The sequence below is a fragment of the Malaclemys terrapin genome, chromosome 3 (assembly GCF_027887155.1).
Source record: "Malaclemys terrapin pileata isolate rMalTer1 chromosome 3, rMalTer1.hap1, whole genome shotgun sequence".
NCBI lineage: Eukaryota > Metazoa > Chordata > Testudines > Emydidae > Malaclemys > Malaclemys terrapin.
The window spans coordinates 25,012,905-25,025,000 of NC_071507.1; the positions used below are offsets into that span (position 1 = coordinate 25,012,905).

Consider the following 12,096-nt stretch of genomic DNA (forward strand, 5'->3'; position numbering starts at 1 on the left):
TTTTTTGTAATTAGAAAGTTGCAACCCTGACTGGGGAAAGTCAGTGGGGGTCTGTGGTGGGAGGTCAGTGTTTGGCAGTGGGTGTGCGCATAGTAGCAGGGATCAGTGACACACTACCCGATGCCAACAGCCCAGACCCCAGGTCCGGAGGGGACTGTGGTTGCTGAGCCCGCCCTCAAGGTTGTGTCCCTCGCTGGCCGGTATAGCAAGGTGCTGCCACCAGGGGGCCCTGGAGCCCGGGATTAGCTCAGAGAGCGGACTCGAAGCTCAACCGACTGAGGCTGGCGGCCCCGCGCTCATGGGAGCCAATGAAGCTCGGCTTTGTTTAGAGAGAGGTCAGCCTCTGAGCCAATCGGCTGGGGTTTTGTAGCGCGGCTGCCAGGCCGTGACCCTGGTGTCATGGCCGCCTGCACGGGGTGCCAGGCTTACTGCCGCGCTGGGCTTAGGGAGCTGGCCGCGGCCGGCAGTTTGCGCCCGCTGCCCGGCAACATGAGGCGTTGGTTGGAGCCGGCCGCTCGGCTGGTGCAACTGGCCCAGACCCGAGGCTTGCAGGGCGGCGCCGGGGCCTATAAGGTGGCGTCGGTGGACGTGGGGAGCAGGTAACGAGGGGGCCGCCGGGAGAAAGCAGCGTCCGCCCTGGGGGGACTCAGCCCCCCCCTTCCTCCACCGGACCGGGGAACGTCTCCCGTTTCCTGTATCCCGGGGCTTGTGCCTGGTCCCCGTGCCTACCACGTCTTCCCGCTGCCCCAGAGCCCTCTGCTCCCTCCCAGAGTAGCTCCCCTTGCTGCGCTGCGGCCTCCCATCCCGACCCCCCAGCCCCTTCTCAGAACAGCCCTTCTCACTGCCCTGTGTCTTCCGCCGTCCCTCAGAAAATTCTTCCTCGCTGCCCTGCGCGCCCCGCCCCCTGTCCTCTTCCAGAATATCTCCCCTTCACTGCTCTGCCCCCTCCCAGAGCAATTTCTCGTGCAGGTGTTCTCCCCTCAACATTTCTTCCTCTCCCACCCCCCACCATGGTTTGTTACTTTCTTCTTCCTCTGACCCCAGGGTCGTTTCCCATCTGAGTATAAAGAAGAACAGGAGTACTTGTGGCACCTTAGAGACTAACAAATTTATTAGAGCATAAGCTTTCGTGGATGCATCCGAAGAAGTGGGCTGTAGTCCACGAAAGCTTATGCTCTAATAAATTTGTTAGTCTCTAAGGTGCCACAAGTACTCCTGTTCTTCTTTTTGCGGATACAGACTAACACGGCTGCTACTCTGAAACCTGTCATCTGAGTATGTCTCCTTGATCTCTGCTCCCCACTGCCCATTCATGTCCAGTATCTGCTGAGAAGTGTGTGTTGGTGGGAGGCAGGGGGTCTGTGTAGCTTTGCTTCAGCCATTCCTTTTCCAATCCACAATCTCCCAATATGTTACTAGTGGAGCCAGAGCCGGACAATAATTGCTAAACATATTGTTTAAAATCCACTGGCCTCCTTTTCTTGTTATGCCTGGTCTTACTGCATATAGTTGATGCACTGCTTTTCAGTAGCCCTTGCAATACCTTGTCATGGTGCTAAAGTGATTTGAAATTAAAATCCTCCCATCACGATGACTAAGGTGGTTTATGTCATGGTGGTATTGGTGCTGAGTTGTGCTGATAAGTTTATAAAGTAGAAAAGTATTAATACACAAGCCATTTAAGGTTAAAGTATCTCAGAAATAACCATCCAGATGTGGACTCTTCCTGCATTTTAAGATCTAGTGGCTGCCTCCCTTTCCCCACATTTGATGTTTTTTATTGATAAATTTCATCAGAGGAGCTGTTTGAAAGTTTTAGAAATAATTAGGGGCCTGATCTAAAGTCCATGGAAGTCAGTGGAAAAGCTCCAGTTGACTTCACTGGGTGTTAGATCAGGCCCTAAATCAGTTGAAGTAAATAAGAAAACTGAATGTCATTTGAACTTTTTTTCCACTACACTCTGACATACATAGCAGCCAAATAATGGGCATAGTCTTGCCTGTAAATGTAAAAGTGTGTGCATCAGATCTTCCACTGCACTTTTTCCATTAAAGTACTATCTACTGTCACTGAGAAAAAGTGTGTGTGTGTGGGGTGTAAATGGTGGTACTTTTTGCCTTGCATATATACACCATCTCATTTTGTGTTGATTTTTTTAAAAACATTTAATACATACACCATTGAGAATAATAGCCATTAATAGGACTTAAAACTCTGAAGTGTAGTGGAGACTTGCTGGTTTCCAAAAGAATATAGAGCCTTTCACCTCTAGGTAACTGGTTCAAATCTAGCCAAATTCTGTACTGACAAAGATGTTACTGTCTGGCTCTTACTTTGCAGATATGAAAACTGGGTGCTGATCTGTCTTGTTCCACATGACTTACTACCTGTTGCATATGGCAGTCACAGCAGAGAAGTATGGGTGGAATTAGTTTGAAGATTAAGGGTTTGTCTACACTCCCCTGTAGTTTGGAGGAGGGTAGGGAGAAAGAAGTGCACCCCAAAATGTTGTGCTGTAAGTCCCCCATGTGGGTATGTGGCGTGAACTAAAAGGTTCCTAGTTCGTGTTAATGTAGCCTACTTCAAACAGGATTACATTAATGCAGGCTAGGAACCTCTTAGTTCATGCCCACAGCATTGACACAGGACAGTTACAGCACAGCACTTTGGTGCACATTGCTATTCACACCCCACCCCATTGCCCAAACTACAGGACATTGTAGATGTAGCTTCAATTTTCCTTTCATCTTAGAAGGCGGTCACTTTGGAATTGAGGCAAAATTGCTGAACAGTAGGGAAGCTTGTAGTCTTGTTTCCTATTCTGTGGATAGATCTAGGGCTTCAGCATCCAGACTTGTCAAAGCCAGTTTCTATCATGAATAGTAAATATAATCAATATTTTCTAAAAATATGAAACATAAAATATAAATGTATAGTAGTTGAATAGAGAGGTGTTGATAAACTGATCCTCAGTTGTCACTAATGGCAGATATCCTCTTTTTTTTTTTTTTTTTTTTTTAAACAGAAAGTTGGAAATTTCCTCAGGAAAACTGGCCAGATTTGCTGATGGATGTGCTGTAGTGCAGGTAAAAAATCTATGCAAACTCAAAATGTGTAAGTCAACTTCGATAAATGTACTGTTTTTTGTTGAGATGTCTCAACCATATATGGTAATTGGACTCCCGACTGGATCCACAGCTAGTTACAGCATAGAAAAAAAAACTTTATAAGGTTTCCAGAAGCCTCACCAGTACACTGTGGATTCATGTGTTTTCTCTTCACTTGGAAAATTCTCTACTGAGAAATGAAACTAAATGATACATTTATGAAAATGTATTTTCTAAAAGTAATTTCACTGTTTTTAAATCAAGTTAGGTGATACATCAGTGATGGTCACAGCAGTCAGTAAAACAAAGCCTTCTCCATCTCAGTTCATGCCATTGGTGGTGAGTACTAATTGTAATTACACAAACTGCCCAAATTGATAACTATAAATAATAGTAGAGAAGCAGAACTTGAGTCCTCGGACATTTCAGTTGTTTTTTAATATAAATTGTTTTGTCTCTGTGGCTACAGCAAATAGAATATTTAGCTATTAAATTCAGATGTATTGTCATCTCTTACCTTTTTTATAGGTATATTTAAGAAAGAGCAGTAATTACAGTTTTGTTTACAAATCCCTGTTTTGTTATATAAGGTTGACTATCGCCAGAAAGCTGCTGCAGCAGGAAGGATTCCCACAAACTATCTTAGAAGAGAACTTGGTTCCACTGATAAAGAAATTCTTACAAGCAGAGTAATAGGTATGACAGAAGACTGAGAAAACAATGTCCAGTACTTTCTTTTTGTTGTTTGTGATATCCTCATTGAAAGATTGAAAAGAGAGGGCTAATATTGCCTCTTCAGCAGTTTTGGGAGAAGTGCATGCCTTAAAGTGCTGCAAATTTCAGAACCATTTAAAAATAATGTCCATTGGGGCTGCATACACATTCCCTATCTGAAAGCCCAAAATACAGTAAAAGCTATTTTATTGGCATGTTGTGGGAATGGGGGGTGCCAGTAAGTGGAAAAATGCTGGTTAACTAAGAGGGATGGAGTTTGGGCGTGGGAGGAGGGGTGGGTGCGGGTTCTGGGAGGGAGTTTGGGTGTGGGAAGGGGCTTGGGGCAGGAGGTTGGGGCCCCGGAGTGGACTCAGGGTGGTGGATCCCGGGGGCATTCACCTCCAGCAGCTCTCCGCAAGCGGCGACCTGTCCTGGCTGCTCCTAGGCAGAGGCGCAGCAGGTGGGTCTGTGCACTGTCCCCGCCCTGCCCTGAGTGCTGACTCTGCAGCTCCCCTTGGCTGGAAACTGTGGCCAATGGGAACTGTGGGGGCAATGCCTGCGAGTGGAGGCAGCGTGTAGAGCCACCTCCACCTAGGAGCAGCTGGGTCAAGTAGACACTTGCAGGGATCCACCTGAGGTAAGCACCCCCCGTATCCAGTACCCCGAGCCCCTCCCATGCCCCAACCCCCTAGCCCAAGCCCCCTCCTGTACCCAAACTCCCTCCCAGAACCTGCACCCAGCCCCCCGGCCCCAATTCCAGCCCTACACCCTCTCCTGCAATCGGAACCCCTCATAGCCATTCCTCCACCTAGGGAGCAGCAGGGACATGTCGCCACTTCTGGGGAGCCAGGTAGGGAGCCTGCAGGTCCCACGCCAACCTGACTATAAACTGGACTTTCTATGAAGATTAGAAATGCTGGTTTATAGAGCTTTCCAGTTGGTACAGGGCATGATAACACAGCTTTTACTGTATCTAACAGCTTGTGAGATTTCTTCTTTGCTCTTGAAATTGGGATTTCTCGTGCCTCAGCCTAGAGGGACATCATTTCTTGGAGCTAATCATTTGTCAGGAGAGAGGGAAGAAGAGGCAACCAAATTGTTTTCTGGAAAGGTAGGGAAAAAAGGAGGCAGACTGTTTGGCCCAAATGTATCCTCCTCCCACCTGCCTCATTGTTTGAAAAATAGTATCCAAGATGCCCAAAACTTGTCTCTTGAATGAGATAATGGCACCTTGAGGCTCAATGTTTGCTAAAACTAGCAGGACTTAATAGACAATTTGAAGAGGGGATAGGTTCTGAACAGACTAAGCCCGGGGTGGGCAAACTCTTTGGCCCGAGGCCACGTTGGGGAATAGAAATTTTATGGCGGGCCATGAATGCTCACAAAATTGGGGTGGGGGTGCAGGCTCTGGGGTGGGGCTAGGGATGAGGAGTTTGGGGTGTAGGAGGGTGCTCTTGGCTGGGATCGAGGGGTTTGGAGGGCGTGAGGGGGGATAAGGGTTGGGTTTGGGATGTGGAAAGAGGCTCAGGGGTGCAAGTTTCAAGCGGCGCTTACCTCAAGCAGCTCCTGGAAACAGTGGCATGTCCCTTCTTTGGCTCCTGCGCAGCCAGGTGCCTCTGCACGCTGCCCCATCTGCAGGCACCACCCCTGCAGATCCCTTTGGAGCATGTAGGAGCTGGACCGGGGCTATGCCACGGCTTCCGGGAGCCGCGGTCCCCAACCCAGCACCCTGGCTGGAACAGGGCTGAGTCATTGGTGCAGCCCCTGGCTGAAGTGCTGGAGAGGGGCCGAGCTGCATGGTGCAGCTTGTGGGCCGGCTTAAAACGGCTCACGGGCTGGATGCGGCCCGCGGGCCATAGTTTGCCCACTCTGGACTAAGCCCTAGTCAGTGTGCAGAGGTGTATTAATAAATCAGGTTGAAAATCAAAATTTAAAAAAAAATGCAACATTTGCTTAACTTCATCATTGAATTGTGCTGCTTTTCATTACATGTCATCTTATTACAAGCTCTCTGGAGCTAGCACTTTGTCTTTGTTTATGTCTGTATCCGACACATTTATGCTGCTACTAATAAATACTCAACTTTTCAAATCGTGTTCTTTTCAGCAGCAGGAAAAGAACCATGAGAGCATTACTGAGCTCCTTATACTTCCATCCTTTATAAGTCAGTTTGGACATGTGCATGGTTACTGATTTTTAGTGTTTTCAAGGCCCATGGCACTGAAGTTCATGCTCTTAAATAGAAATCCGCAGAGGCAGTTCTAACTGGATAAAAATAGCAATTTTTCATATTGATGTTGTTTTAGTGGCTTGTTTTTCATTATTGTTGCCTGGGTCCTTGATGCAGTTTCTGAAATAAGATTTACTTTACGCTGACCCTAAAGTAGCAGAGCAAGGATATTGTAGGGTTATTTCTTTATAAACAGTTTATTTTTCTTGGTTAGTTTTAAAAAATAAAAAGGTAATCTAGGTGAGACTTCCAAGTATAACAATTTTTAGGCAGGTCAATTTGGTTCTAATCTGAAGTGTTATAATTTAAACCATTGACATGTATTTATTATTTTATATAAGGGGAAGCTTAGCTATGTACAAAGTTTATTACTAACTGTGACTTGGAGCGCAGGAATAGCATAGTAGATCAGACCACTGGTACATTGTCAGGTATCCTGCCCTTATTAGTGGCAGTTGATATGTGCTTCGGAGGAAGACAGTAGAATTCCCTATACTGGAGAACTGTGAAATAACCTGCTCACAAAGGAAGCTTCTTCCTAATTCCCATTGCTTAGTGGCTGGTGTGTATCTTGAAGCATGAAGGATTATGTCCCTTACATTTTATTTTATCTAATATGACAGTGAATATTCTCACTATCCATGTACATGTCTAATCCTTTTTTGAATGCTACTCAGGTCTTAGACTCAGTATCTTTTGGCAAAGAATTCCACAAGTTAATTAGCCTTTGTGTTTCTAAAAATTTTAAATGTGTTGGTTGTCAGTTTCTTTAGATAACTCTTTTGTTTTTTATTATGAGAGGAAAATAAGGATTACCTAAATTTATTTTAGACATATATGCAATAATAAATGACAGTCATTTACTTCCTTCATCCACTCTCTCCTATAAACAGCCATAATCTTAATCTCTCCATGTATGAAAGTTCTGAAATGTTTTTTACAGATCGATCAATTAGGCCGCTCTTCCCAGCAGGCTACTATTATGATACACAGGTGGGTTCATTATTTTTAGTGATAGTCATAGTTCTGTGAGAGCCAAAAGAATACTATTTTGGGCAAGCTTCCAAATTGGGTTAATGTTTTGCAAAATAGTGTTAACTGTTGGTGCAGTTGAAGGCTTAACAGCAGCCTTCTTTAATTGTTCAGTAAATAATATTGCTTAACACAGACCAACTACTCATTGCTACAAAGAAAGCTATTCATTGGAACTGGTCTGAATTCAGACTCACTGTCACAAAGAAAGGAGTGGGATTTATTCTCTGGGAGTAAGTAATTTAACTAGCTAGGAGCTGTCATTCCTGCTCGGTAATTTTAGATGAAACTATGATCAATGTTTATGTTGCATGTCAAGTAGAATAGGTCTATTCAACAACCTTAAGTCAGTGTCCCAAAAGATTTTCATTGCAAGTCCATGCTCCATTTTCTCTTATAGAAGGTGGGGAAAAAAGCTCAAACTCTGCATATTTGTGCAACAAAATAAAAATAATCCTTAAAACCCAAGAATCTCTCAATCTATTTCCTGTGAATATATTAAGGTTGTTTCACTGTGGAATTTTCTTTCTCACATTGGTTACCTCTTAGATTTATCTCATTATTAATATTTCTGAAGTATGCAAAGTATAGATAAAGATAACTTTGTCACATTTTAAGGGCCTGTGTTTGCCCCTAATTTGGTGGTTCTTGGTGTTAAACTGATGGAGAAAAATGATATTTATTGATTTAGGTACATGAACATTTTTTTTCTCTTCATATGAATTCATATAATTTTTAGGTCATTGTATTTATTGTTCCTTGCAGGTGTTTTGATTAAAAAAAACAAACACATATAGCTCAAAATTCTTCCATTGTCTTTTATATTATACCAGATCCTTTGTAATCTTTTAGCAGTAGATGGTATTAATGATCCCGATGTCCTGGCAATTAATGGAGGTAAAAGTAACTTAAAATATTTTTTAACTTTTTTTAATGTTTGTATTTATGTAATTATTAAAATATATATCTTACAATTTTAGCATCTGCAGCACTGGCGTTATCGGATATCCCATGGAATGGTCCCATTGGTAAGTAAATATTTTAGCTCGAAAGCTTGTCTCTCTTACCAGCAGAAGTTGGTCCAATAAAATCTGTTACCCACCTTGTCTCTAATATCATGGGACCAACACAATACGACAATACTGCATATAACTTGAAATTTAGTCATTTTAAAATTAAAGGCAGTTTCAGGTACTACATCTGTCCCAGATTCTACTGCCAATTTGTATGGTTTTACCGTCATGTTTTGTTTTTCTCTTCTCTCATGCTGTGTTAAGCTCCACATAAACAAGGAAAACTGATTATGTAGAGCAAATAGTGAAACTACACAAAAAGTTGCAAATGTACAAAGTAAAACTGAAAAATAGAATAGATTTCTTTCTGATCTTCTGTGTACTTTTAACAATAGTAGCAACAGAACTACAGACAGATGTATGATCAGTAAAATGGCTTCCCTTAACATCCAGTAATTGTTACAGAAGTTTAAACAAAATTGTAAGAATACATGATAGCATTGCAACAACTGTCTAAAAACAAGGCATAGTGCTCAGGTCAGATACTTTTTTAAAATAGACTTTATCTGCAGACAAAGTGAAATTAGTGATCAGGAAAATAACTTCTAATTTTCATATTCTGAGGAAATATCCCCATGACTATGAAGTATATGGAAAAAATACTTTTTAAAAGTGTCTTGTTAACTTGTTAAATAAAATTAAATGAATACACTTCTATGAAAGCTTCTTCTCCTGTATCACTACTTCAGATTACCTCTAAAGTGTTTCTTTCATTTATTGGAGATATTAAAACAATTTTCTCTTCAAGGTTTTGGTGGGGAGGGCACACATGCTACAATCATTTATTTTCTTATTCTAAGGCAGGGGTCAGCAACTTTCAGCACGTGGCCCATCAGGGTAATCTGCTGGCGGACAAGAGACGTTTTGTTTCTTTTGACTGTTCGCAGACACAGCCCCTCTCCCAGTGGCCGCGGTTCGCCTTTCCCCGCCAATGGAATCTGCGGGAAGCAGTGGCCAGCAAGCTTACAACCTTAGGGGCATAATATTACTATCAGTGACACTGCAATAACCGCACTAGCCCAATAAGCCAGAATTTTTCAAGTGTAATTAACTTGACTTGCAAATTATCTGCATTGTTTGAATAAACAAGTTTATTTTAATTTTATAATTGTCAAAAGGTCATCTGGCACAAACACACACACATCCCACTATTTAAATAGAATTAGTAATTTTAATAATTACCTCTGAAAGCAAACCAAGTAAAAACGATCCTTTGAATGAACTCCTACTTAGATGCAAAAATGAACTTCTGGAGTTTCTTCTTAGGTGCAGTAAGGGTAGGAATGGTTGATGGAGAAGTTGTTATTAACCCAACTCGAAAAGAAATGTCTTCTAGTACCTTGAACTTATTGGTCACTGGAGCTCCTCATAGTCAAATTGGTAAGTGGTTAAAATTATTCAACTTTGATGTTTAGTTAAAAATCGAGCATTTTCTCATATGAGCCACCTTTAATCATAATTCTCTTGAACTACCCTTGTAATCAAGACTAGATAGAAACAAATAGTAAGGAAGTATTTTTTTCTAGTTTGATTTCTTTTGAAGTCATTAAAATATATATATATTGGAATTTCTTTACTGTATTAATGAGATTCAATATCAGTTAGATAAAACTTATGTGTGCTCCCTGAAATTTTGGAATACAGTATCAATAAATAAAGTCTAAATGTTTTATTGTAATACATAGGACACATGACAATTAACTCAAGTTTCAAACAGCCAGTAAAATTTTAGTCCCCACAGGATCCAGCTTTGTGATGCAGAGTTGTTTTGAGAGAATTTAGCTCCTATTTAAAAACACTGGAAACTTTAAGTTATAAAGCTGCTTAAAAGAGCGTGAATTTTACTTAAACCGTTTAAATTAATTTCCCAAGCCCTAGCAGGAGCCATGGGATGGAAGCCCTGAACTCCGGCAGGAGCCACAGGGGCAGAAGCCCCGAGCCCAGGCGCCCCACGCCTGGTCAGGAGCCACGGGGGTGGAAGCCCTCACCCTAGGCGGCCGAAGCCTAGGCAGGAGCTCTGTGCGTGTGTGTGCGCGCGCATGTAAGCCTCGAGCCCAGGCAGGACCCGGGTGGGTGGGAGGGGAGCTCCGGGGCACTTCTGCACTGCCCGTGGAGGTGGGGAGATTAGATTTTGGGGAGAGTAGAGTTCATGGGAAAGGACTTATTTCACGGTCTGTGACATATTTTTCATGGCTGTGGAATTGATAGGGACCAATTCATGAGTGGCCACAAGATTCATCATATACTTGTTTATAAGTTGAATTTCCTATTCCATATTAATGTAATCTTACTGGTTGAGGAAGTGTATAACGTATTGTATTCAGTCTGTGGCACATCTATATTTAAATGCATATTCTAACCATTAACCTATTTTGAAGGCATTAGTTTGACTTTCAGTTGCATCTTGTGAAATTTCTCCTTACTAACTTATATTTGAAAAATTATTCTGAAATCCTCCCAATTAATTTTTCTTCCATAAGTCCAGCTCTTCAGTTTGCATTTTGAAACTGTTTCTGTGACTCTATGACCTTTGAAATAATAAAATCAGCCTGGCAGTGATCTTAATTTTACCAAAACTACACGGGTCTTCAGGTTTCCTTTGTGATAGATATATTTTAACAACTTGTTCTATATCAGTTGAAAACCATGATGGTAACTGACTTACTATTTGACTCTGAATTAATAGTCATGTTGGAAGCAGCAGCCGAGAATATATTGCAGCAAGATTTCTGCCATGCCATCAAAGTGGGAATGAAGCATATCCAACAAATAATTCAGTGTATACAACAACTGGTAAAAGAACAAGGTGCTGCCAAGAGAACTGTTCAGAAGTTATTTAGTGCTCCAGCAGAGATTGTTGAATGTGCAAAGCAGTAAGTACAAAAACAAATGGTTCTACTAAAGTGCATTAGTGTGACCAACTTCTGTCACTAACTGACCCTCACTTCTGGGCTTTTTTCAAACAAAATATTGTTTGTTTTTAAACATTTGAGTCCCTGACTTATCCTCTGCTTTTTCTTCCTTTTGATAGTCAGAAGCCCTGACACTGTACCCCTCCTTTGCTTAGTCACAAGGGCGATGCTACTGTAGCAGCCTGAAGACATGAGGATGGGAAAGAAGGAGTCAGAGAACCCTCTCAGGCCCTTCTCTCCCACAAAAAATAAGCGAGAAAGGTTCTTATCTCCTCCAGATAGAGGAAGCATCTTGAGGCTGAAGCACCGGTGGTCCCCCCCTTTTTAGAAAAGAAAATTGGAGAAAAATGGAGCAATCTTGAGTGAGGGAAACTCCAACAGGAGGTAGCAGAAAGAATTCAAGATGAGGATGAGACAGATCAATACTGGGGAAATGCTGCATGGCTTCCCACTCTCCTTCTGGTGTTTACAGAGCTGTTACCTTATGCATCTGTACAACCCTCCTAGCAATTCTTTCATCTGTCCCTGCTGGGAGGGAAAGCCAGCAAGTGGGGGCAAATACCTCCCTATGAAAGAGGGCTGAGGTGGGAAATGCAAAAGGCCATGTCTCTCTTCTGCCTAATAGCAGCACATCAGAACTACTGAGGAGGGGAATACCAGTGGGCCCACTGGCTGCTTTGTAAGGGAATAGGGAACTTGGTGCTCAAGACTAGCTTAAATGTAATTGACCCACTGAGCTTCCTTGAAGTGCTCTCCCAGCATGCATTCTCCTCTTCCTCTCCCCAGTTTAGAATGTTATTGTCTCTCAGTTCTCTCTGCCATCTGGGTGAGGTTCCCCAAAGATTGACCCATACATAGTGGGAGACATAAGTTTCCCTGTCCCTTCAGCACTCTTACATATCTTTGGGAAGGAAAAGGAGTCATCTTACCCCCTAACTACTGTGTATTCAGGGAGGAGGGCACATGGTTCTTTTCTCTAGCCCCATCTCTGAGGACTTTGGGATTGCTGCTCTTTTGAAGAAGCAAC

The 12,096-nt window shown here is 42.6% G+C and overlaps 1 protein-coding gene across 1 annotated transcript in view; it reads left to right on the forward strand.

Moving 5' to 3' along the window:
* Positions 1-390: 390 nt before the first annotated feature.
* The window catches only part of PNPT1 (polyribonucleotide nucleotidyltransferase 1), a 51,722-nt gene continuing 40,016 nt past the window's right edge, over positions 391-12,096 (forward strand). The window contains exons 1-9 of the mRNA XM_054022640.1: positions 391-599; positions 3,027-3,087; positions 3,373-3,447; positions 3,699-3,804; positions 6,996-7,045; positions 7,918-7,981; positions 8,065-8,112; positions 9,424-9,537; positions 10,844-11,030. Coding sequence (XP_053878615.1) covers positions 400-599; positions 3,027-3,087; positions 3,373-3,447; positions 3,699-3,804; positions 6,996-7,045; positions 7,918-7,981; positions 8,065-8,112; positions 9,424-9,537; positions 10,844-11,030 — 905 coding nt within the window. The 5' untranslated portion in view covers positions 391-399. The remainder of the gene's footprint in view (positions 600-3,026; positions 3,088-3,372; positions 3,448-3,698; positions 3,805-6,995; positions 7,046-7,917; positions 7,982-8,064; positions 8,113-9,423; positions 9,538-10,843; positions 11,031-12,096) is intronic.